This window comes from Lygodium microphyllum, chromosome 28 (assembly GCF_053477565.2).
Source record: "Lygodium microphyllum isolate KBCC chromosome 28, Lygodium_microphyllum_v1.1.10, whole genome shotgun sequence".
In the NCBI taxonomy this organism is placed as follows: Eukaryota; Viridiplantae; Streptophyta; class Polypodiopsida; order Schizaeales; family Lygodiaceae; genus Lygodium; species Lygodium microphyllum.
In genome coordinates this window covers 40,024,491-40,050,775 of record NC_141162.1, presented here as the reverse complement: position 1 = coordinate 40,050,775, position 26,285 = coordinate 40,024,491, and the positions used below count along the sequence as shown (strand labels likewise).

Genomic DNA, 26,285 nt, shown 5'->3' with positions numbered 1-26,285 from the left:
ATGAGAGACCTTTAGCATATCTCGAACAGAGTCTCCTCCTTCTCAATCAGCATCTCACCCTCATCAAGATTGCTCTTGTTGCTCTTCCTTCTTGATCAACGTCTCGCCCTCGTTAAGATTGCTCTTGTTGCTCTCTGTGGTCATCCCCAAGCCCTTAATTTATAGTTTTTGCAAGGGGGGTAAAGTGAGGGTGCCTGCTTTTTTTGGCGTTTTTGATGACATCATCGATGACAAGATTTCGTTTTTTTTCTATCCTGCAACTTGTTTGGATCATAACTTCGTCGTATGAACTCCAAATATAGACTTTTGGGTACTTAAAATGATCGGAACACAGCTGGTTGACACGATATGTAAAGGCGGAATTACGAAAATCCATCAAAATTAGGCAAAAATGATGATTTTTGTAAATCGTGTTATTTTTATCCTTCTTTTATCTTGGACGACTTATTCTCTTCAAAATAAGTCACAGTATATATTTGAATCCATCTAAAGTGGAAATTAAGTAATCTAAACATGATACTAGAGATTTCAGACTTTTCTAGTCAACCAATCCTGCTTCCTGTAAATCCTATAGAGATTCTGCAGTTTTTTTTTTCTTCATGTTTGGACGTACAACACCACGTATACGCACCTTAAAATAAACTAAGTAATGGGGACATTACAAGTGCATAATTCATTAGGGTGATAGTAACCCATTCTAGCTTTTGTCCTTTACAATCTGGCATTCATCAATCTTGAGCAAAAATTGGAGAACACCATTGCATTCATCTTCTAGAGATCGCTTTAAATAATTGAACATAGTATGACTACAAGACCAAGTTGTAAAAGAAGATAGATATTTACTTGTTATAGATCACCTCTCTTATTGCTCCATATATTCAATATGCAATGAAGCTCTTAAGACATGTAAAACCTTTTTATTCACTCAATTTTTCAGTCTTTTAAGTGATGATAGATTTAAAAATATTGATCGGTGCAACATAGATTCCATTTTTAATTGAAGAGATTTATAAATATCCCTTTCACATTCTTTTGAGTGATTATAGATTTGGCAATATCAATTAGTTTAATCTAGATTCCTTCATATTTAATTGAAGAGATTTATAAATACCTAGGTTGACTTGGTTCTCTTTCATGAAGACCTTAGTCTCTCATTTTGTAAGCATTTGATACTTTTGATCCTTTAAGAGACTATGCCATTAGTCTAAATTGATCGAGATATAAGCCATCAAATTCTGAGCTTTGGATAGTAAGGTCTCATAAATGTGTGATTCTACAGTAATGAACCCATTATAATTTAATACTTCATCTTTGTATACAAAGTTTTATAGATCAAAGAGTAGCCTTTGTGTGGGATGTTTATCTCATCAATAATCTCTTGGATATCTTTTGGATATTGTTTATTGCTTTTTCTTAAATGTCTTTTTTTGGGGGTCAATCCTCCTCAACTTTGTTTTCTTCATTATTGCTTTCATCTCATGGTAATGTGCAATAAGACCATTAGATCCAAGGGAGTCAAGCATAACATGACCATTTTGATCAATGCAACAATAACTTATTTCACACAAAATTAGATAGACATCATTGATTATATACACACTTAACCACATGTTATGTAGAAAAGGAGTAAGAACTAAGAAAAGTTTCTCATTTAATTGATGAAATTTTGAAGATAGAATACCAAAAATAATTTTATCTTATTTTCTTAAAAAGTTAGTTATCTCTCTCTCTAAGCTAAGTTGATTTTTCTTAGATGGCCCATTTTCAAATCCAAAGCAAACCTAATGTCACACAATCATGATGATGTTATAACTTCTAGAAGGAAGACAAGGGCCCCTTGTATGTCATAGATTATTTGGAAATGTACTTGTTGACCATGGGTATCTCTATTCCCAAGATTTGGTGAAATACAAGGAATGGATGCTTGTTAATATTTTTAATGTAATTCTTTCAAGTGCCTCGTAGTACAATCATGTGGTCATGTTTTCTCATTGTCGCCCATTGGTTCACATTTGCTAGTAATAGTAATGGTTAACTATGCTAATAAGATTAATGACTAGTAAGAAAATGAAAGTTTAACTATGTTAGCAAGTAATTAAGAGTTCTTAACAAATACAATTTAGCAGGCAATTAAGAGTTCTTAACAAATACAATTTTGCATATTTTCAACTAATCCATGTATATTCATGAATATGACTATTAACATTGCTAGTTAAACATACTAATTAATAGTGTTTGATATTTGTTGGTTAATGATGTGAACACCAACAATTAACAATGCTAGGTAATAGTGCTAGCAAGAGCTAATTAAGAGTTATTTCTCAATGTTATTAATAGTTCTTTTTTTAACACTATCTTGCATATTTTTTATTATTCGATACATATTCTTGATTATGAATGTTGATGTTGTTAATGGCGCTAGTTATTATTGTTGACATAGTGTGAACACAATGGATTACTAGTTAGTGCCACAATGTATAACATTCTTGTTAGTGCAAAGTAGTGATATATAGTAGTGTTGACATTTCTAGTTAAACTATGTGAGATGGTTTGTAGTTCTTAACATTATTAGAAATTAGCTAGCAAGGCTATTAGTACAAAAGTTGATAATGTAACTTCAATCTAGAAAAAGTACAGCCATTAATGCCACTACAATGGCTAGAAAGCATTACACTGGATGAGCAATGCTATTATCTTATTTTATGCTACTAAATTTTCATATTTAAGATCACATTTGTGTTGATGCAAACTAGGGATATTTACTACATGTCTTATATTTCTTGCAGAGGAGGTCTTCATCTTGTCTTTGTTGTGAAATGAGCATGGAGGTTTTTCCAAATTTTCATTATTTATGTGGATGTAGATCAAGGCCATTTGTGGCAGAGAAAAATTTCCACATTGGCACACTACATATTTGCAAGTTAAGGGTTGCAAGCTAGGGATTGTTCTTAATCTATTAATGCAAGTAGTGATAGTTAGTAGTCCTTAAAAAATATTAGATAGCAAAACAATTCTACTATTATTACAAGAAAAATAAGCAAAATAAATGCCTATTTGAGTTGATCCCATTCCTAAAAATCATATGGTATATTATTGTAGATTTCCTTGTACATGTCTAAACACATGATGTACATTCTATGATTTCCTATAGGAGGTTCCATAGGTATCCTGATAGACCACACAAGATGTGAGAGTACTATGACTTGTACCTTTCCTATAGAAATAACTACTGGTGATTCACAATAGTGTCCCTCAATACTCTAAGATCCCTCAACAATTTCATTTCCCTATGCATCAACATGATCCACTTCTACCATTTCTTTTTCTTCTTTGCACTTGAGAACATAGAAGTCCACTCCAATGGACAAAACATCATTGAGAAAATCATGGTGACCTTTGTACATATCTTCATAATAGACATATTCCTCATTCAATGGCCTAGCACAAGGTCCCAAAACATGAAAATATCCCAAGGTGTCACATGTGCTTTAATGGTATGTTTTTTCTAAGTCCTCATGTGTATGCATCATAATGTTCTACATGCAAGTCCAGCTGTATTATGTGGGTTATTACCATGAACAACATGTAACAAGCATGTATCAAGAATAATAAAGCAATTCCACCAAGTCTTCCTATTCGCATTTGTTACCTTAACTTCCTACGTTACTTGTGCTATGTATCTTTGCTTAGATGGGTAACGATCTTTATTCTTTATTGACATTCAAGAATGAAATCACATTTATTACTTTAAAGTGGTTCTATCTAGTTTCAACTATCCATGTGTAACTACCCTTATTAGAATAGCACCAACCCCATCATGTTCTCCATTGTGATGCATAGAGCTAAAGGAGTTCTAATGCATTTTTGTACTCATCATTGAAGCATAATTTGCAATAAACTAGAAGTTTTTGAGTGCCTTTATATAAATGATCAATTCTCATTCAGTCATCTTTACTAGATAGCATGGTAATATATTTACATTGCAATCATTGTATTAGCTTATGAGACACTTTTGAAGGTGAAAGATTACTCCAACGTATTTTGGGCATAGAATTAACTCCCCAAGTGTTGAGACACTTTTGTATGTGTAAATAGATGCAGTGCATTCACCATAAGGGCATAAAGTATTGCAAGCAATGCACTTGCAGTTGCATGAAGATTTATAGAGAGAACACATTTGGCTAAAGATGCCCTTCGAATAGCACATTTTCACATAATAAGTATAAAACATGTAATCCTTTAATTTTCTCACAAAAATGCCTTCAAGGAATTAAGAGATCAAATATAATGTTTGCATTCAATATGGTGTCTTGAATTATCAAAAGAACTCCACCTACATAAAAGCAAACAAAAAATACATTAGACACTTAATAGTAATGTTAACAATGATTAAATAGGGCTAATTAGTAGCTTGTGTTAGCATTGATTTTCTCTACAACTTCTTGATTTTTACTAATACCAATTTAGCAATACTAGTTGCTACTATATGCAAGTACTTTTAATCACTAATGACCAACATAAGTTGTAGAGCATGTGCTAAGGGACATGTGGGAGTGGGACTTGAGATTAATAGAGGTGTGTGGAGTAATATGTATTTAAAAAAATAAGACGTAGAGTTCATGGGATGCCATATGGTGTTCGAGCATTAAACCTAGAATTACACGCGCCCATGTAGCTTGAGTAGTTACTCCAATCCACTATGTAGGTCAATTGACCTATATGTATGTACATACATAGGTATGTATGTCTATACATATCACTTTGAGCACTTGTAGCCATTTTTATAGACTTTTACATGAATGATAAACTAGTTGTTCATCAAATATTAGTGCAATTTCTATTGTATCAATCATTTGGAGTGCAAGTCAACTTTTTCCTATGAAATCTACACATATGACCCTTCATTAATATAGGATTCATGTCTTGATGTATAAAGGTGGTCTCATTCTAGTCTCCAAGTTTTGCTCTTTCTTGCACTCTGAGATCTGCAAGAATGTCGCATAAGAAAATATGTAAATTTTGGTTTAGAAAATACTTGACAAGAAAAGTTATATTGTGAATCAAGTACTCATATCATCTAGATTTGTAATAGGATAGATTAAGTGGGATTCTTACAAGCCTAGACAAATCTTCTTGGGAAATATGGGTTGGAGCATCGGCTACCACCAATTCTCTTAATCTTTTGTCAATGATCTGTACATTTTGAGACTTCAACTAAATATTAAGAAAAATTTAAGATACGTTTATTCCCTTGAACTTCTCAGTTATTCTATCAATGCTATGTACATTTTGAGACTTAAAACTCAATACCAAGAAAATTTTTACATATATTTATTTCCCTAGACTACTCACTTGTTCAATCAATTGCTAAAAGGTATTGCAATACTCTACACAAAAGAAAAGTTTTTACATGCATATACATATACACACAATCTAGATGAAGACAAAACATATCAAAGATACATGAACACAATAAAAATAGATATAGACATTCATACACGTGTACATAGATACACATGTCCATATCTTAAAGGAAAGATAATAAAACCCAAAGAAAGAAATGATCCTTCTATTATACAATTTGTAACTAATATAGATATTGCAAGTGTAAAGGTTGTCAATATTGTACTAGCCAATTAGACACTATCTCAAATCACACCTACTCACCAATCGATCATGATTAATCTTGGTCAAAATCATAGATACTCTCAATCTCACATGCCTTCACTTCACATGTTTGTTGTCCCTAGCTCCATGTTCTTGGTGAAATTTTTGTTAATGATCTTATCATCATCTCAAAACCCCATCCTCTTTTTCCTCACATGAGGCTTAATTGATTTAGAAAGCTAATATCCTAAAATCTTGAAACATGGTTATGATCATCCATTCATTCTCAACATCATAAAACTCCCTTTTGCCAAAAAAAGAGAGTAAAATTTGATCAATCTAACATCACCACCAACTCCATAATGACTCAATCTTGAAAACAAATCTTTGACTACTAAAACTTGAGGTTAAATGAGAGAGGATTAGTTAGAATGGACATGACAAAGTACCTCAACTCTAGCTTGATACTCACGTCTCTCTTTCTTCTCTGCTAGATAATCTTCCACTGTAGATGTAAATGATTTACCTCCTGCCAATCTTGTCTCAACTCCTCCATTAGAACTCAATAAAACAAAAGATCCTCCTTTTAGTTCATAGTTTTCTTGGCTACATACACTATATTGCTTCGATATTGATAATGTTGCTGTCACAACAATCACACTATTAATGTTAGTAAAATTGACTGGAAAAATCTTGTTTATATTTTAATGAGTTTTGTGAACTTGAGTCATACAGTTCCAGTTGAGCTTACTTTGTTTCAATATACTAGTGACCAATAATAATTTTAGCTACCTTTAATAAACTTACAATTGCATGAATTTTAAGCAACCATATGCCACAAAATTTTGAGAATATACATAGAAGACTTGTAAAGACATCTACAATTCAACTCATCCAATAGTATATGAGTGAAGAGCACATCATGGTCTTTGGATTCATAAAACATATTTTATAACTACACAATTACCTTAGATGTGATTCAATGTGGCCATGAGAATGATTGTTCCATATGCTATTACTTGAGTTCTCCAAAACTTGATTGCTCTTACTTTCTTAGCATACCATACATCAATGCTAACACTAATTTCCTAATCTAGTGCATGTAAAAAGAATCATCCTAATAGGGTATCTCCTAAGTCTTTAGCACATTTTTGCTTCATGTATAGATGGCTCGACAACCTAATTATGCTAATATAGAAGATGTAGTTGCATTACATGTCAATCATGTCTTTTCAAAGTGATGGTCTTCTAGAAAACATGTATATTCATGAAAATGAAAATTGCCTTAGTATGGATGGAACTTTGTAGCAATTACAAATGACAAGGATATGTAAAGCAACATATGCCTTTGCATTCAGAAGGGGGGGGGGGGGGGGGGGGGGGGGGGTGAAAACTTTGTTCTCGTCAAATCAACTATTGTTGTTATAACATACATTGATACTACCTCATTGGGCACATATATAAATCTAAATATAAATAATAACTAGTGGTTGTGCTTTGTGGCAATGGGTTTCTAATACTTTTAAATGAAGGGCCTTTTAAAGAAAATTATAAAGATTAAAGAACTCATTAACTTTTGGTTTCTTTTAGGCATACACATTAGGCTCTTGTACTTTCTCTTGGTCAATCAAGTTTGTACTTTGAATATCACATCCACACCTGTGTGTGTGTGTGTGTGTGTGTGTGACCTTACATGCACAATATACCTAGGTTGGAATAATGGGTTCAATAGAATGAAAGATCTTCATAACAAGATACATGTGACTCCATTATAATGGTTAATTGGATTGCAATACTTGGAAAAGTTTGCATGCACCCAATCAATTTCAAAATTAATTGATGGGCTATTATATTAAAAATTCAAAGATGGACTTGGTTCCTCTTGTGCATAAAACTTGAATTTCGTAAGCCCTAAACATTGTAAGTATAGTTAAGGTTTTTATGACAAATTCTAACGGCATCATAAATAAAGGCATCAATCTAAGAATCAGTTTTGTGTTTGAGTGACTATAATCACAATAAAGACATAAAAGATCAAAAGTCAACATAAATTCTATATCTATTTTAAAAGAATACACATCCCAAATAATGCTAACATAGCAACTCTATAGAATCACTATAAAAAAGTAAGATCTAGCAGCATGTTAATGTCATGTTTTCCCTAACCCTGGTAGAAGCCATATTAAGATTCCCATTTTCATAAACTTGTTAAAAGAAAAGCACTAAGATAGGATTTGGTAATGTTATTTGAAGATATTGCACCATTTTCAACAATGTTAATTCTAAAGTAGGTTCAATTATATGAGGACTAGTCCAATTGCACAATGACCACAAAACTTATAAAATATGAAAAGGTAATTGTGGGTTCAAATTATTCATAGAATACATCACAACTTGATAAGTAGTTTGGTATTTCCGAAAACGAGAACATAGAGTAATTTACACTCAACTTGGTGTTAAGACTTTACAAACTATTAAAGGTGTATTTTGATGCATATCATGCTCCAACTAATGTTATTAAATCAAAGCAAGGCCTTAGAGCTTAGTTTCTCAAATAGTTGCTTGAAAGCCCAAACTAGGCAAGCCACATGGCTAGTTTTAGGTAAATATTTGTGACTCATTGCACTATTAGCAAGGGGAAAGGGGATCTCAAAGCGTAACCAAGGGCATGACCAACCACATCTTATTTGACCATCTTCCCCTTACATAAAAAAAGAATTACTTTTTACGCTTCAAATTCAACAAACACTACAAAAGAAACACTATAATGTTCCCTAAAAAGAGAGAATAAGTTCTACATGAAAATCCCTCTAACCCCTTTAAGCCTTGTGGGACATGGCTCTAAGAAGATTGGCCAAGGCAACCAAGTTTTCATTTCTAGAAGTCAAGTGTTTGGAGTTGTCATGAGATTAGTCCTACCTTGTGAAAGAAAACATCCTCCTTGCTAGGGTTTGTAAATATTGAATGTGAAGATAACTTTTCCTCATGAAGATTTTGAAAGTTTGTGGCTTTTTCTTTATATTTTTGCAAATTCACAACTAAAACATGCTTTCCCAAAGAGAGATTTTTACTTCTCAAAATATTAGGAGAGGGAATAGTGGGACACATACAAATCAACCATAAAAAGAATGTTCGTAGAGCCTAATAGTGTTACAGTTATGTTGTTTGTGCAGTGTTACAATTTGTGAATTGGAGGAGAGTCTCAACAAAAGATTTTGGAGGAGAAGAAAGCATATGAAGTGCTAGTTGCAAATAATTTTTCTCTTGGTTAATGAAGTCTATACATAAAACACTTCTATATAAATGTATTACTCGCCATAAAGTGACAATGAAATGGCCAATATGAGCACAAGGAAAAATTTTCCTTCTTTAACCAACCATCTTTGTACATTTGAAACCCTAACAAGCTTGTATCAAGTCTTACTAGGTGGGAGTCGTTACATTGGGCAGCCAACGCTCTTCATGTGTGCTTTACTAGCCTTGTATTATTATTATTGCCCATTCTACCCTACGTAAGTTGTACCTAAGCAACACGACTTTAGCAAGCATATCTATCTTTGGAGGAAATGATTGCAAATAAGAGAGAGAGAGAGAGAGAGAGAGAGAGAGAGAGAGAGAGAGAGAGAGAGAGAGAGAGAGAGAGAGAGAGAGAGAGAGAGAGAGAGAGAGAGAGAGAGAGGGCACCATTGTATCGTGGTATTGGCAAACATGTGAAGAAAGGTAGGTGGATCTTCTAAAGTAGATGTAGACTAACTTGATCAAATTCACATTGAATACTAATGACAATCAAGAAACAATCTATGAATTTATCTTGGGATTATTGTTTCCTATAAAGTTACATTGGGATGGTTGTCTTGCCATTAATGTGAAGTTGGAATGTTGTGGTGGCTTTACCAAAAGGTTTAGACTATTGAAGTCCTCAAAGGACTAGGTATGGTAAGGGTTAAGAGTGATCTCCAAGAGATGTGTGATTTTGGGATGTTCTCTAAGTGCATTAGGGATTGGTCCATGAAGGGCACTAATCAAAACTGCTAGATTTGAAATGGATGTGGCCTTGCCACTAGAACTTGTATAGGTGGAGGTAGCTAACATGGCCTTCACATGGATAATATCAAGATCCAAATGAGAAAGAAAAGAACTTGCAATGCATGGATCTTGATGTCAAGAGGTAGAGGTGCATGAAATTTACATGGATAATAGAATTAAAAGTCTTTTAGATGATTTTTCAAATGTAGATAGATAAAAAGAGACAAGGTTGAGAGCTAAGATCTAGCCAAGGTGAGGGTTTGTGCCAATGAGGAAACATACAAGATGCAAATTGGATTATTATAAATCTTGAATACCTTAACATTCTCTATATGCATTTCTCTATTAAGTACTAATCCCAAGTGGCAAGGCTATCTAGACGGTTATGAAGATACATGGTTGCTTTGGTTAAGGTATCATGAGCTGAGTCTAAGAATGCATTGAATCAACCCAAATAGTAGGGGGCTTTGGAGCTCAAGGTGTTCTTAATCTAAATACTTGCAAGTTTTATATGCCTCTTTGTTGAACTCCTTTTTAAAAGGCATTCGGAAAAGTTTTTGGTACTCCAAATGGAATCTAAGTCATTACAATTCATCATATATATAACATATTGAATAAGCTATAGATTCAATGCCACTTGGGATGCTCATTAATGAATATGAATTTGATATTTTATGGTCAAATTATATATGCATGCTAGTATTGTTTTTATCACTTCTTTATTCCACGCGATTGACTTGAAGCTAAAGAAGCTCCATAATATATTAATATTCCCCTTTACTTTTAGAAATTAGATGATTGGCTTCACAAGCATATTATGAAAGATTCTTTTTACTTTCACATGATTTGATTAGACCAACCTGAAGCTAGAGAAGGTGTTCCACAAGCACTATGTATCTCTATGAATTGCTCTAATTTTTCATCAATTTCAACCATTCTTAAAGCATCTTCTCCATCTACATCAAAGCCCTAGCATGCAAAGATATCAAAAGTATGAATAAGAATAAGGACAAAATGATATTTTCATTATGTGTTTCTAAACACATGTACATAGGTAGAGGTAAATGCACGTGTGTGCGTGCGTGCGTGCATGCGTGTGAGTGAGTGAGTGAGTGAGTGTAACATCTACTTAAAGGCCACAATCTCTCCTCCAAAGCTCTATGATACTGTATCTAGATCTAAGCAATTTGTGCTTCAAATAAATGTTGATGCTCTATATCTAGATAGTTCGGGGTTCCTATCAGCCTTGATTTTCTACAACCTCTCTACTGTGAGGCCCTGCTATATAGTGAATCATATAGGAGGAGCTTCAAGAAATTGGTGATACATGCCTAGGATCTCCGGTTCTATGTTTGAGGTCCCCTTCAATGCATCAATAACTCCATGAAAAAGAGGCCAATGCATCTTCAATCAGGATAGTCTATTACTAAGTAGGCCAACACTATGCTAAGCCCTCTCTAAATAATCAATGATATCTTCCCTATCTCATTGTGTAATGGGTGTTTATTATAGTGCTCTTTTGATTCAATCTCTAGAAATAATGCATACTTAGCATGTTCTGTTAGCCATGTGTTGCTCTATTTGCCTCAATCTCAAGGGTGTGAAATAATACTTGTTAACCGTTAAAAGCAAAAAAGAGTGCAATTTATCAATATTCATTTACATCCTTTAGATTGCTCCACAATAATGTAGGAACCATCATCTACAATGTGCATAAAGTGGTTGCATGATCAAATTTAAATGTAAATCACAAAGCACTTGCACTATTATTTTGTAAGTAAAATCCAAGAGCTAGGCTAGCTTCTATGCAATTTGTATTACAAATCGGACTCCCAAAGATAGAGAAATATGCTCTATCTAATTTCAAACTGGGAAGAGTCATAGACCTTAGGGAAGACATGCAAATAAGGAAAGGCAATCATGTGGCCACAAAATAGACTAGATGCCCAAAATGGGTGGAAACCCTAAAATCCATATATAAAAAGAATGAAAAAGAATAGAGAAAGCTATTCATGTGTGCAAACTTTGGGACTCTTTGTACTTGCTTTTCTTTTTGTGTTTGTGTGAGTGCGAAGGAGAGGGAGAGAGTGAGTGTGAGAGTGAGAGACTTGGTAGAGAGGAGCTCTTGCCATTCTACTATCTCCTAATCCATCCTTTCATGGTGAGAGGTAGGATCGAGTATGTGTGTGTGAGCCTGAGTGAGAGGGATGCATTCAGAAGCTCATCTCACTCCACTTCTCTCCTTCTCCTCTTCATATTGCATGCAAAGATGGACATGAGGACGTGGATGGAACAAAGGGGCATCATGTGGATCATGGAGTATTGCTTATCAAGGCACACAACTACAAGGGAAGTAGGTAAGTACACTCTCTACACCCGAAGCTTTGAGTCAATCTGTTGCAAAAGTGGTAGATTTATGCTCATAATAAGATCCCACATGTGAGTAGGCAAGGTGAGAGGTAGTCGTTGACTACATGCAACTTGTGCTTGAAATGATAAGGATTGCATCTAATGGTCTCGACATTGAGCTCATGAAGCACAACAATTTGGTTCCATTGCCGAGACATAGGATACTACGGCCATGAAGTTACTTACATGCTTTGCATCACAAATTAGGAGGTGGTACACACATGTTTCTCTATTGGATAACCTTCTCATAAAGGAGGAACTACGCATTACTAGTCGAGTAGGCCAAGGAAATGTAGTACTCCATGTCATTGCTTATATAATGGTCTTAAAAAAGGTCCACAACATTACACTCCAACACAATCTAACTTCTACAATCGATTTATTCTTAGGTGGAGTAACATCATCATATTCATTCATTAGAATTGTTGTACATAACAAAATTACTTATATTTAAAAAATCCATACCCATCACACAAACAATACCCCTACATTGCTCAAAACCAGTGCAATATTTTTTTGTGAATGGGAGGAAGGGAAGCAATTAACAAGAGAGCTGCTAACAAGTCTAGAACTAATAAGCGGTAAAACTTCAAGTCAAAATTTTGACATTTTTAGAATCTTAATTCTCTTGAATACTGCATGTTCTCTCAATTTTTATCAAGTGGATGTAGACAAAACAAGTGACAAGTGATACACTTGAGCCTAAAGTGGACATCAAGGAAACAACAAGCCAACAACTTTTAAGAAACTCATGAACACAAGAAGGTTGAAGACAAGGATGTGTAGGATGCTTAATTTACCTCAAGGACATACAAGAAGAAAGTTGATATCATGGAGCTAACTTTATCAAGCACAATCCATTTTGATTGTTACCTCAAGTCCTCTACTACTTTACTAAGAAGTGCACTGGCTTTTTACAAATTTCAATCCTCTCTCAAACTATGATTCTTCATCCCCAATAAACTCTCAAGCACTTAGGCTCATGTAGTAATCATTTCTACAACAATGTTTGTCCAATGTATACACAAGCCAAATCTTTACCATGATCAGTCTTTCAAACCCTAAATCTTTCTAATCTCTTTTGTAAGGTTATATACCTCATTATATGGCACTTATTATTTATTATTTTTTAAAGAAAAAAAGGTAAATATACACTCAATCACAACATTGCACCTATGCACTTAATTAATGAAAAACATAAAATTGGTGCACGGTTCAAGATAGTTTCAATGGTCCCCTAAAACCCTAATTTTTGGGACACCCTTCAACATCTATAAATAGACAAGTTGCCCACCGTTCTACCTAATCCAGTTTGTGTAGGTTCTCACACCTCTACTGTATTTTGTCCATCTGCCATCGCCAACTCACAGACTGCCTTCTCCACTCTGCATTTGACACTCCAATAGCCAAACGACAATTGGTGGGATAGCCCATTCCAGCTCTCCAAGCGTCCTTCTGCAATCAGTATTGGCCCCTCCCTTCACTTGGCGGTAGTTGACAATGATCTCCATCCTCCTGGCACTTGCAACATTGATGCATTTGTAGCTTTCTACTACCACCCACTACATCAAGATCATCTACTACTATCGCCTTAGTCTTGTTACCCATCGATGATCAGATTTTGATGTTTTCCTTGTCTCTGCACTCCGGCTCATAGTCATTGTACTTGGGATCCATCTCTAGTGGATATTACTCTCCAACACTCCATTGCTCTGCCCTTGGGCATTCTGTACACTCCTACATTCATTTACAACATTCATTCACTTCAAAGTTTATTCTCTCTATGTTTGAGTTTTGAGTTATGTGTTTTACATTTAGTGTTTGAGTTTTGCTTGTCACTGTCTAAGTCTTTGTGTTTCAGTCTTGGCCATACATATTGTGTTTCCTCACTGCAAACCCTAGTACATCTTCACATGGTATCAAAGCCAATGCTCTTCTAAAGAGTATCCTATGGTGATTGTGGAGGCTAGTCTTTGTGCAAGACTCACATGCAACTCAATTCTAACTCATAATGTCTCACCCACCTTCTTCTAGGGATCCTATGATGCCCTATTAGGCTTCTCCATCATTGGAGGCTCTGACAAAGCATTATGGTTGGGAAGAGGAGGTAGAGACACCTTCACCTTTACCATCTTCTTCTTTACGTTTCGGTAATCTTATACATAAATAGTTTGAGGAGTACTTGCACATTATATACGATTTGGTTTACAATCCAACGAGTGCTACTACTCCATCTAGACTGATTGGTGAGATTGGCCATCTCTCTGGATCTTGGAGAGACCACGACATTCGGCACATCTAGTGATCCATCTTCTTCATCTCAACTAGGTCTTATGTCAGGTTTGTATAACCCTTTTGAGTCATATGAGCAAAAACCATCTCCTGTTTTTTCTTTTGGTGTGCAGGATCTAGATGGTTTTTAGTATGTTAACTTTAATAGAGGAGACTCTCGAAGCAGATACTCTTCATCAGGTAAATCTCTACCATCTATTTCATTGCAGCAAGTAAACTACACTTCTCAGCTTCCTCCCATCCCACCACTATTTTCTTCACATTCTGATCTATTTACATCTTCATTCCAAAACCTTGGATTACACTCCACTTCAACCGAAAGCACAAGTACACTTGGGACTGAATCTTCCATCTCTGCTCCTAGCACTTTCTCTTTGTCCATCCCACAATCTACCTACCCCCATTCAGTACACCTCTTGGTGCATCGTTAGGACAAATGCCACCCTTAACATTGTACCTTCCACATACCCCCACTTTTCCACATCTATACACTTTGGGACAATTGTGATGGGCATACCCCTCACTACCCCTGGACACTTACAACCTCCCCACGCGACCTTTTAGATGTAAGGATATCCATCCTTTGCTTATAGACTATCGTTACACATCTCTTGGGTCACTTCTATGCATGGATTTCCATCCTCTACTCCATGTGTCACTATCCCTCTACCCTAGGCTCCTCATATGGTTATCATGATGCCAGGAGGCATATTCCATGGTGGATTTTGTCAGGTTTTGCGGCGGATTCCATAAAATTCTATTTATTACCGGGGCTCGTATACAAGGTAGATTTCTTGTGCGAAAAGTTGATGGGGACGCTTGTCCGTATGATTGCCAAGATGCATTTTCCACAGTGGATTCCGTGAGGTTTTGCAATGGATTCCGTAAAATTATATTTATTGCCGGGGCTCGTACACAATGTGGATTCCTTATGCGAAAAGTCGATGGGGACGCCTACCCTTTTCGGGCATTTCGTTAATTTAATGTGCAAGTGGGTGATTCCATAGCAGGTGATTCCGCAAAATACATATTTAAATTAATGGATGTTTATGAGTTTAGAGTGCGCACTCGTAATAAATTAAGGTTAGGACTAAGTTCTAACATATTTATTTATTTTGTAGCTGAAGATTGCTAGGTATTCACTTTTGTCGGTTTAATTTTATTATTTTCTAACAATTGTGAATGCTTTAGTTGATGTGTAGAGCAGGTGGCGGTGGCACTGGGAAGCACTGGGTGATAGCGTGTATTCAAGTTATTTAGAAGAAATTATCATTTTTGATGGGGACGCACCTTAGGCGTGGAGCCAATATTTATTTTGAAACGCTTATTTATTAAAGCGCTTGACATATATTTATTATTTTGTATGCGCATGGGCGCACGATTTAAATATTTGTTATTGAACATTGTATTTGGGCACAACCCGACTCTTTGGGCGCCCAACTGCTTTATTCTTTATTTGGACAAAAGCAAACACAAAATCTAAAGCGTGCTAATTGTAAATTTGGGCTATTTTTTAGCTTGGAGATGAATAATATATTAAATACATGCTTTGTGGAGCGCTCACCCAAGGCATAGGGGGAGATTGTACCCAATTAGTCTTTTTGCTTCATGTCGTGCAAATTTTCTCTCTTGGTTTTTGAGCAAAAAGTAGAGTTCTTTGTTCTTGGGGACCTTTCAGCACTCACTACGTACGCATACGTACGCATACAACATCCGATTTGTGCACCATAGCATGCCCATCCAATCCACCCATGCCCACATTTGAAACCACTATGCACACTTCTCATATGCATGGTGGGCACTCTGGGATTCCTTTTCAAGTGTACCCCCCTTCCCCACTCTATCCTCCCTATCCATCCTACCCCCATCACACACCTTCTCTATCTTGTAGCACTACTACTCTTGTTGCAACGGCCAAGAATGCCTTCACGAATAAGACTCATTTTAATGGGTCAAATTTCACCAGTTGGTCAAACTTCATGCAAGAAGTGCTCAAGGACTTTGGGATCTCGTTGTTGGTACCGACTCTATGTTGGTTAGCTCACCCTAATGACATCAATCAATGGAAATCTTGCAATGCTATAGCCAATATTGAGTTAATGTAGGAGTTGCTTTCTGAGTTCCACTCTCAGTTACAACATTTTCCCCTTGTACATAAGTGTTGGAGTCATCTCATTAACCGCTATGCGACAAAGATCGTATTCGACATATCAATCTCTATTTTAAGCTTCAAGATTTTTCCATTAAGGAAGGGGATGATCTAAAAGTCAAGTTGGTCGAATATTAGTGGTTACTCGCCAAGTTTGCCACTACTGGCTCCCTAAAGTTAAACAACAATTAGGTCACATCCTTATTAAATTGCAGAGTAAATATTTCCATTTAATCCAACACATCATCTCACTACCTAGATTACTAACTTTCTACGAGTTTGAGTGTTAGTTCTTGCATTATACGAGGGTATATGATCAAGTCCACAAAAAAGCCTCCACATAGCCTTACTCAAAGGGGCGAGGGTTGGTTGCCTCTTCTTCGGAGGGAAAACCAATGGTGGCAAAAACTTGCAAGATGTGAAGGCAAGCCAAAACAAGGATGACCCCCCTTTCTCCAATGAAACCAAAGAAACACAACCTCTTTGGCAAAAATTTCCTAAGAAAAGTACGTTTTGCATACACTACAAGAGGTCGAGCCATGTGGACAAGAAGTGTCATACCAAGACTCAAGGTCTCCTACATAGAAAACCATACCAAATTAATGTGACTATCTCTACTCCGACCAGCCAATCCAGTGGGGCTATGCCTCCCACTATTACACCATCTCCTCTATCTACTTGAGAGGCTATTAGACATGTGGCATGCAGACAGCCTCAGCAACCTATCTCTTCACTACTCTTGAAGGATTAGCTGATTGGTCTGCTAGTGGCTCACCTATTGTACTTTACATATCCATTCCTAGGACGTGCATCTTCTAGGATCACTTCCTTGCCTCACTATATATGATGGTGGCCACACACACAGCGTTTCCCTTTTTAGATTTCTGCTACATACTTACATATTCATTACATTGCACTTAGCTTTGCTTTCCTTTATTTTTCAGTTTTACTTTTTGTCTCAATATTCACCTCTGTGCTTGCAAATTACAATATCTTTCACAGAGTTTTGTATCTCAATGTAGGGCTAACATGCAGGTTTGTATCAGTCCTTCCTGAGTTGGAGACAAGAGTTGCGCACCGTTCCTTTCATGGTTCCATCTACTAGGATTTTTGCTCTTCTATCAACATGGAGGTCTCCCCTCCCGCAGTAGCAGATCGTGCAGCAACTCTCTTGATGCTAATATGGCAATGGCTTCTATCCTTGTTATTCTAGTAGGAATGCTTCATCATCTTCATTGACATGGTTCCCGATGTAAAGATATGCTACAGTTTGCACTGAGGAAATACATCATGTATGACCAATACTAAAACACAAAGAGTAAGATAGAGACAAGAAAAACTCAAACCCTAAAGGTAAAATGCAAAACACAAAACACAAAAACTCAAAACTCCAACACAGAGACAAACACAGAGAGAAGAAACTCTGAAGTGAATGAACAATGTAAATGAATGTAAGAGTGTACAGAATGCCTAAGGAAAGAGCAATGTAGTATCAGAGAGTGATGTCCATCGAAGATGGATCCCAAGTGCTATGACCACCAGTCAGAGTATTGAAGTGCAACTTGCAAGAAACACCAAATACCGATCACTAGAGTGTCAGGGAACTAAGGTGAGAACAGGAGAGGTGTTTGTTGATGTAGACCACTTGCTGGACAACAAAAACGTAGGCACTGTAGCAATCACCTGGTGAGAGAGATAGTAACAACCTGTCACCTGGCACCAAATGCTAAAAATGCAAGCTAATTAGGTGCTATGATGACACAAAAAATGGAGACCTCAAACCAATAGGGAGATAGCTAAAAATAGGCTGCCTAGGGCTCCTCCTAGGGCTAAATATATTGATTGGTTGTAGTTGGTGATGGCTGGGCAACAAATGGTGGGTGGTTGATGGCTAAAATTTACACGATAGAATGAGAAACCTGCACAAAAGAATAAGATTGAATGGTGGGCATCGTGCATTTTTATAGATGTTAAAGGGTACCCCAAAAAATAAGGGTTTTGGAAATCACTGAAACTCTCTTGAACCATGTACAAAATTTGTGTTTTTCATTAATTAAGCATGTGTTGGGACTATTTAAAAATGCTAATCACTTGTAAAGCGTATTTTAGCTCAACATCCCCTCTCGTACCCAAAACTAAGCCTAAAAGGGAAGGCTTGCAATGTTTACCCCAAGGCGTTTCATCCCAAAGCAACCAGGGCATCAGACAAAGGATGCACATCGGCTGCCTAGTGGCCTAGTAGGACTACAAAAGCAATGGTTACCTTACCAAGGGAGTCCAAGTAGTCACCCTAGAGAGAATAGGGCATCAGACAAGGATGCTCGTTGGTTGTCCAGTGGTCTACCAAGCCCTATAAAGGCAGATGGAACCACATTGAATGTTTTTTTTTTGGGTGAAAAGAGAATTTTAGGAGTGGATGCTGATTAAGTAATAGTGACCCAAAAGATGGGTGTAGGGATAGTACACCCAACACATCACAAAATGGTACAAGCTTACCCAACCACTCAAGGATGTTGATGATGAGATAAAGGTGATGAAGTATCATGTGAAGAAGAATGGTAGTATAATATGCTACATATTGAAGAATGCTCATATAGCAGGTGCCACTTGGATAGTATTTCTCATGGAAAAATTATTCACTAGCCCAAGCACCCTAGTACAAAGATGATGAAATCATGCAATGCATAGGGAAAGGTGCAACAAGAGGGAAAAGGCCGATTGGGAAGATGAGTGCTAAAACCTGTAGAATACTAAGAAGGGTAGCAACCCTCTCTCAAATTAGATGTCAAAGAACCAAGAGGAGCTTGAGGATGTTGGTCTTCATGTGGTACCGAGAACCATGTGGAGAAAGATGATGAAGCATCCCTACTCAAAGGGCAAGGATAGAAGTCACCGCCATGATAGCATCAAGAAAGATGCTACACGATCCGCCACAAGAGGAGAAGCCTCCATGCTGGTAGAAGAGCATAACTCCAAGTAGATGGAACCATGAAAGGAATGGCGTGTATCTCCTATCTCCAACTTAGAAAGGACTGGTAAGCCTACATGTTAGCCCTACATTGAAATACAAAACCCTGCAAAAGAGATCAAAATTTGCAAGCACAGATGTGAGTAGTGAGATGCTCCAAAAAACAAAATTGAAAACAAAATAAAAGAATGCAAAGCTAAGTGCAGTGCAATGAGTATGTAAGTATGCATTAGAAGTCTAAAAAGAGAAGGCTAAGTGTGTGGTCACTGTCGCATATGGCAAGGTGGAAAAGTCCTAGAAGGTGCAGTGGATGTCTTAGGAATGGATGTGTAAAGTGCAATAGGTGAGTCATTAGCAAACCGATCAGCCAATCCTTTAGGAGTAGTGAAGGAGGTAGGTTGTTGAGGCTGTCCGCGTGCAACATATACAGTAGCTGCTGGGGTAGATGAAATAGATAGCACAACAACATGAGGTGTAGCCCTAGTGGACTGGCCAGTCGGAGTGAAGGCAGTTGCAGCAATCTGCTATGGTTTTCTAGGAGGAAGACCTTCGGCTTGAGTACGATACTCCTCGTCCACATGGCCCCCGACCTCTGGCAATGTGTGCAAAATCTATTTTTCTTAGGAATGTGTTGCTAGAGGGGTCATGTTTCTTTGTTTCTATTAGAGGAAGTGGTGTCACCCTTGTTTTGGCTTGCCTTCACATCTTGCGAGTTCTTGCCAATGTTGGTTTTTCCTCTTAAAGAAGAGGCAACCAACCCTCCCCCTCTGAATGGATGTGGATGGAGGACTCTTGTGGACTTGATCATGTAGCCTCGCATAACACAAGAATTGACACTTGAACTTGTAGAAGGTCAGCAATCTAGGTAGTGAGATAATGTGCTGGATAAAATGGAAGTATTTGTTGAGCAACTTGTTCAAAAAGAACGTGACCTGATCGTCATCTAACTTCAAGGAGCCAGTAGTAGCAAACTCGGCGACGAGTAATCACCAATATTTGGCTAACTTGACTTTCAAATCATCTCCTTAATGAAAATTTCCTAAAGCTTAAAATCGAGAGTCATACATCAAGTGCAATATCGAGCTACATAGTGGTCAATGAGATGACTCCAATGCTCAAATGCGAGGGAAAATTGTTGTAATTGAGAGTGGAACTTAGGAGGAAACCCTTGCATTAACTCAACATTGGCTGTGGCATTGCAGGCTCTCCATTGATGGATGTGATAAGGGTGAGCTAATCGAGGGCTAATCGACAAGATCCCAAAGTCCTTGAGATTCAAGCATTTATTGCTTAAAATTCGACCAAGTGGTAAAATTCGACCCGTTAAAACATGTTTTATCTGTGAAGGCATTCTTAGTTGTTGCAACAAGAGCGACAGTGCTAGGAGATGGAGGCATATAAAAAACGTAGGGTGACCATGCATATGAGAAGTGTGCATAGTGGATCCAAATGCGAGCAAGGGGGGAACTAGGTAGGGGCATGGTAACTACCTAAGGAGCCCATGGTGAAGGGATAGGGACACGAGGAGCAAAGAATGAAAATCCCTGCTTAGGAGTGACCCAAGGGGTGTGTGACAATAGTCCATAAGCAAAGGATGGATATCCCTATGTCTGAAAGGTCTTGTGGGGAGTTTGTGAGTGCCCAAGGGTAGTGAGGGGAATTCCCATCACAACCATCCCAGAGTAAAAGGATATGGTAAAGTGGGGGTATGTGGAAGGTACAATCTTAAAGGGTGGCATTCCCCCTAACGATGCACCAAGAGGTGGAGTGAATGAAGGGTAGATAGATGGTGGGTGGGAGAATGAGAATGGTGGGTGGGAGAATGAGAAGGTGTTAGGAGCAAAGATGAAAGATCCAACCCCCCCTAGTGTGCTTTGAGCAGAAGTAGAATGTAATCCAAGATATTGGAATGAAGATGTGAGTAGATCAGAATGTGGAGAAGATAGTAGTGGGATGGAAGGGAGTTGAGAAGTGTGTTAGTTGGTCAAACAAAACAAATGATAGAGATATACCTGATGAAGGATATCTGCTTCGAGAGCCTCCTCTGTTGAAGTTAACATATTGAAAACCATATGGCTAAACAAGAGAGGGTTTTGGCTCATATGACTCAAAAGGGTTACACGAACTTGATATAAGGTCTAGTTGAGATAAAGAAGATGAATCGCCAAATGTGCCAAATGTCATGGTCCCTCCAAGATCAGAGAGATGGCCAATCTCACCAATCGGTCCAGACAAAGTAGTAGCACTCGTTGGAGGAGTGTAAACCGAACTATATGTGATGTGCAAGTACTCCCCAAACTCTTCATCTATAAGATGACCAAAATGAGAAGAAAAAGATGGTGAAGATGAAGGTGTGTCTACCTCCTCCTCGAGACCATAATGCCTTCTCAAAGCCTTCAATGATGGAGAAGCTTGATAGGGCATCATAGGATTTGAAGAAGAAGTTGCCAGAGACATTATGAGTCAGAATCAAGCCAGGTGTGAGTCTTACACAAAGACTAGCCTCCACAATCACCACAAAATACTCTTTAGAAGAGCACCGGCTCTAATACCATATGAAGATATGCTAGGGTTTGCATTGAGGAAACACAACATGTATGCCAAGACTAAAACACAAAGACTCAAACAGAGACACACAAAACTCAAACCCTAAATGCAAAACGCAAAAACTCAAAACTCAAACACAAAGAGAAGAAACTCTGAAGTGAATGAATGATGTAAATGAATGTAAGAGTGTACAAAATACCCAAGGGCAAAGCAATGCAGTATTGGAGAGTGACGTCCACCGAAGATGGATCCCAAGTGCTATGACCACTAGTCGGAGTGTAGGAAATACGAAATATTGATCAACAAAGTGTCAAGGAACTGAGGTGACAACAGAAGAGGTGTTTGCTAATGTAGACCACTTGCTAGATAACCAAAACGTAGGTACTACGGCAGTCGCCTGGTGGGAGAGATGGCAACAACATGTTACTTGGCACCAGATGTTGAAAACATAGGTTGATCAAATGCTATGATGACGCAATAGATGGAGACCTCCAAACACTAGGGCAATGACTAAAAACAAACAGTTGCCTAGGGCTTGATAATGATGGGCTACAATCATTGATCGTTGGGCAGTAGATGGTAGGTGGCTAATGGCTAAAATCTACATGATAGAGTGAGAAACCTATACAAAAGGATAAGGTTGAATGGTGGGTAGATTGTCTATTTATAGATGTTAAAGGGTGCCCCAAAAAATTAGGATTTTAGGAGACCATTGAAACTCTCTCAAATCACACACCAAATTTGTGATTTTCATTAATTAAGCATGTTTTGGGGCTGCTTAAAAATGCTAATCAACTATAAAGCATGTTCTAGCTCAACACTCAGCACCATACGAAGATTGATATCTTCAAGCTCTTCTTCCTTCTTCGGCATCAACATTCAGGTTAGGAGTGGGTTCCTACCCTTTTCTACAAGTTTTGGCAGTTGTCTTGAACATTGGCCTTCTCCCCCCTTGTTGTACCTTCCCTTATGCATCACATGATTTCCTCATCTTTGTACTAAGTGTTAGCAAGATTGTCAGCTCATGTGTGAGTCTATGCATGCTAGATGGAATGGGCATTTTAGTCTATATTTTATGAATTATTTTAGTGATTTTTGTATGGCATTTGTGGCATTTTATGCCAATCAAGCAGAATTAAATGTTGGCGGATCAGCTGCCATATTAGGCATATTTTGGGCCTATTTATTCAAGGGCTCCTCATTCGGTCATCATCATTCTTCACATGGTCTTCTTATTGAAGAGAGGAACTATTGCCGGTGCCCACATAGCCAGTGACTCACTATTGTATATGCCATTCTCGTGTTTGGTATATGGATTTCATTTCCAGAGCACATCTCTGAGATCTCTTCTTTTGATGTGTTCTTCTGATACCTTTCTCTTCTATCTTATGTTTAGCAATTTTTTTAGCACTAGTCTATGCTTCCATTGCTTCACCACTTCTGACACTAGGCACTTGGACAAGTGAACAATTTTTCCATGAGGGACACTGTCCAAGTGGCACTGCTGCATAAGCATTCTTCTGCATGTAGTATACTATGCATCCCATTGTGCACAGCATCCCTGGACAATCCTAAGCTATTTCCACTAGTGGATTATACCACCATCCTTCTTCACATGATACTTCATCACCTTTTGCCTCATCATTGACATGCTCAAGTGGATGGGTAAGCTTGTACTGTTTTGTAATGTGTTGGGTGTACCATCCCTAATCCCATCTTTGAGGTCACTATTACTTAATCGACTGCCACCCATAAAATTAACTTTTCCATGACAACCACCCAAAACAAAAAGTTCAATGTGGTTCCATCTGCCTTTGTAGGACTTGGTACACCACTGGACATCCGACGAGCATCCTTTGTCCAATGCTCTATCCTTTCTAGGGTGACTATTTGGACTCCCTTGGTAAGATAACCATTGCCTCTGTAGTCTTGGTAGGCCATTGGGTAACTGTCATGCGCCTTTTATCCAATGCCTTGGGTGCTTTATGGTGAGACGCCTTGGGGTAAAAATATTTGGCTCAGTTTTAGGCCCAAGAGGGGATCTTGAGCTAAACACACTTCACAGAGCTGATTAGCATATTTAAATAGTCCCAAAATATGCTTAATTAATGAAAAACACAAAATTGATGTGTGGTTCGAGAGAGTTTCAGTGGTCTCCCAAATTCTAACTTTTGGGGCAGCCTTCAACATCTATAAATAGAAAGACTTCTCACCATTTAGTCTAATCCCATTTGTGTAAGTTCTCGCTCCTCTGAAGCATTTGGTCCATCTGCCATCACCAACTCACAGACTACCTCCTTCTATCTACGTTTGATACTCCAACAACTAAGCAACAGTTGATGGTAGCCCTTCCCAGCTCTAGGCGTCCTTTTGTTACTATTAGTATTGGCCCCTCCCTTCACCTGGCGATAGCTGGTGACATTTGCAGCATTGCTGCATTTGTAGTTTTTTGTTGCCACCCACTACATCAAGCATGATCCACTGTTGTCACCTCACTCTTCTTACCCTTTAATGAACAACGTTTTGGTGTTTTTCTTGTCTTTCGCACTCCGACTGACTGGTGGTCATACTGCACTTGGGATCCATCTTTGGTGGATGCCACTCCCTGACACTCCATTGCTCTACCCTTGGACATTCTATACACTCTTACATTCATTTACAACATTCATTCACTTCAGAGTTTCTTCTCTTTGTGTTTGTCTCTATTTGAGTCTTGAGTTTTGTGTTTGCATTTAAGGTTTGAGTTTTGCTTGTCACCGTCTAAGTCTTTGTGTTCCAGTCTTGGGTGTATATGCTATGTTTCCTCAATGCAAACCCTAGCATATCTTTATAAGAAATCCCATTACTTAAAAGGAACAATTTTACAAAATAATTAAGAAATCCCCTGAGATCCACAGGGCAGGCCATGTATGCATTTCTAGTGATGGCAATTAATGGTGGTATTCTACTTCACAACGGAGGAAGCAAAATTAAGAACAACCGGAACTACGAAGGGTCTATGTTCTAGGCCACTAGATTGCCCCCATCTAGTAGTGGTTTTGGAGGTTAAACCCAATAGGGTGAAGACTTCCATGGGTGCTGTGCATGATCCATCTACCACGGAATTGGATCAAGGGCCAGTGTATCAAGTAGGGACATCCTAGAACAAAATCCCTTGTGGTGAGGGATTTTGATTGGGATTTGTGCATGCATTATAATTTACTATGCATGCTAGTTTCTATAATGAAGGAATGTAGTATAAGATGAAAAGGAATCATCTACCTGCATTGTATGTAACGATGTTAATGAAACTATCATCATATGCAAGTTTGCTCAACAAGTGACTCCTTTGAGAAGGCTTTGTTCTTTGTGAAGGAAAGAAGGTGGGCCCTAAGTTATAGTGTGCTGATGATTTAAAATAACTTCAAAGAGAAAGCATAAACAACCCTATCTAGTTAGTCCGATTAGATCCTTTGATGTGTTTAATCTTGATGGATGGAGGCTCTATTTTAATGTCAAAGGCCTCTCTTGTGCTAGGTTCTAAGCATCTAAAGTCATCCTTGGCCGAGGGTCTCTAGAAGTCAATGACGCCCTACTCCCCAAAATGGTATCTAGGTGGATTAAGGAGGGTGGCTAATTACACCTTACATGATATCAGAGCTTGTATAGCTTACCCTCACAAAAATCAGTGTGTTATTTCCTCGCAGCCTGCCACATGTATCTGCTGTAATTTGGGTTTGCCCTTGGTGTTGGAGGAGCAGGGTGACCGCATGCACAGGAATGCCAAAAATGGAAAGCGGGAAGAGGTCTGGTGGTCTAACACCTGGCAAGGACTACAAATCTACAGAGGGGCTCAAGTGGGTACATGCTAAACGAGTCTATGAAGGATGAAAGTGGTACAAAGCTAAAGACCAAGAACTGAAGACTAGAGAGACTTACTCAACTAACGTAGGGAAAACACAAATCAGGTATGCCAATAAAGCAGCGATGGTTGGATCTGCCCACCAAGAAAAATGCATACAATAAAGAGAAATGTGTTGCCATATGATTTTCAGAAGAGAAAACAAGCCATATAATTCTGCAGAAGGTAAACAACAAACCGTTGAGATGCCAGATGATGTGCTATTGCCTTCAGTTGTGTCTTCCTCCATAGCATCTGGTCTCATCAATAGATCCTCAACAAGCAGCTCCTCTTCTTCCTGGTTACATGTTTCATATTAGTACCACCTATTCTTCCATACAAGAGATCAAATGTCTATAGTACTTTCTGCACCATTAGCTCCTGGAGCTTTTTCAGAGATTACAATT

The 26,285-nt window shown here is 37.8% G+C and overlaps 1 protein-coding gene across 1 annotated transcript in view; it reads right to left on the bottom strand.

Moving 5' to 3' along the window:
* Nucleotides 1–4,626: 4,626 nt before the first annotated feature.
* LOC148011379 (uncharacterized) overlaps nucleotides 4,627–26,285 on the bottom strand; it is a 38,175-nt gene continuing 16,516 nt past the window's right edge. The window contains exons 5-9 of the mRNA XM_087670594.1: nucleotides 26,078–26,176; nucleotides 10,494–10,602; nucleotides 6,057–6,250; nucleotides 5,116–5,193; nucleotides 4,627–4,985 (exon numbers count right to left, since the gene is read on the bottom strand). Coding sequence (XP_087526720.1) covers nucleotides 4,917–4,985; nucleotides 5,116–5,193; nucleotides 6,057–6,250; nucleotides 10,494–10,602; nucleotides 26,078–26,176 — 549 coding nt within the window. The 3' untranslated portion in view covers nucleotides 4,627–4,916. The remainder of the gene's footprint in view (nucleotides 4,986–5,115; nucleotides 5,194–6,056; nucleotides 6,251–10,493; nucleotides 10,603–26,077; nucleotides 26,177–26,285) is intronic.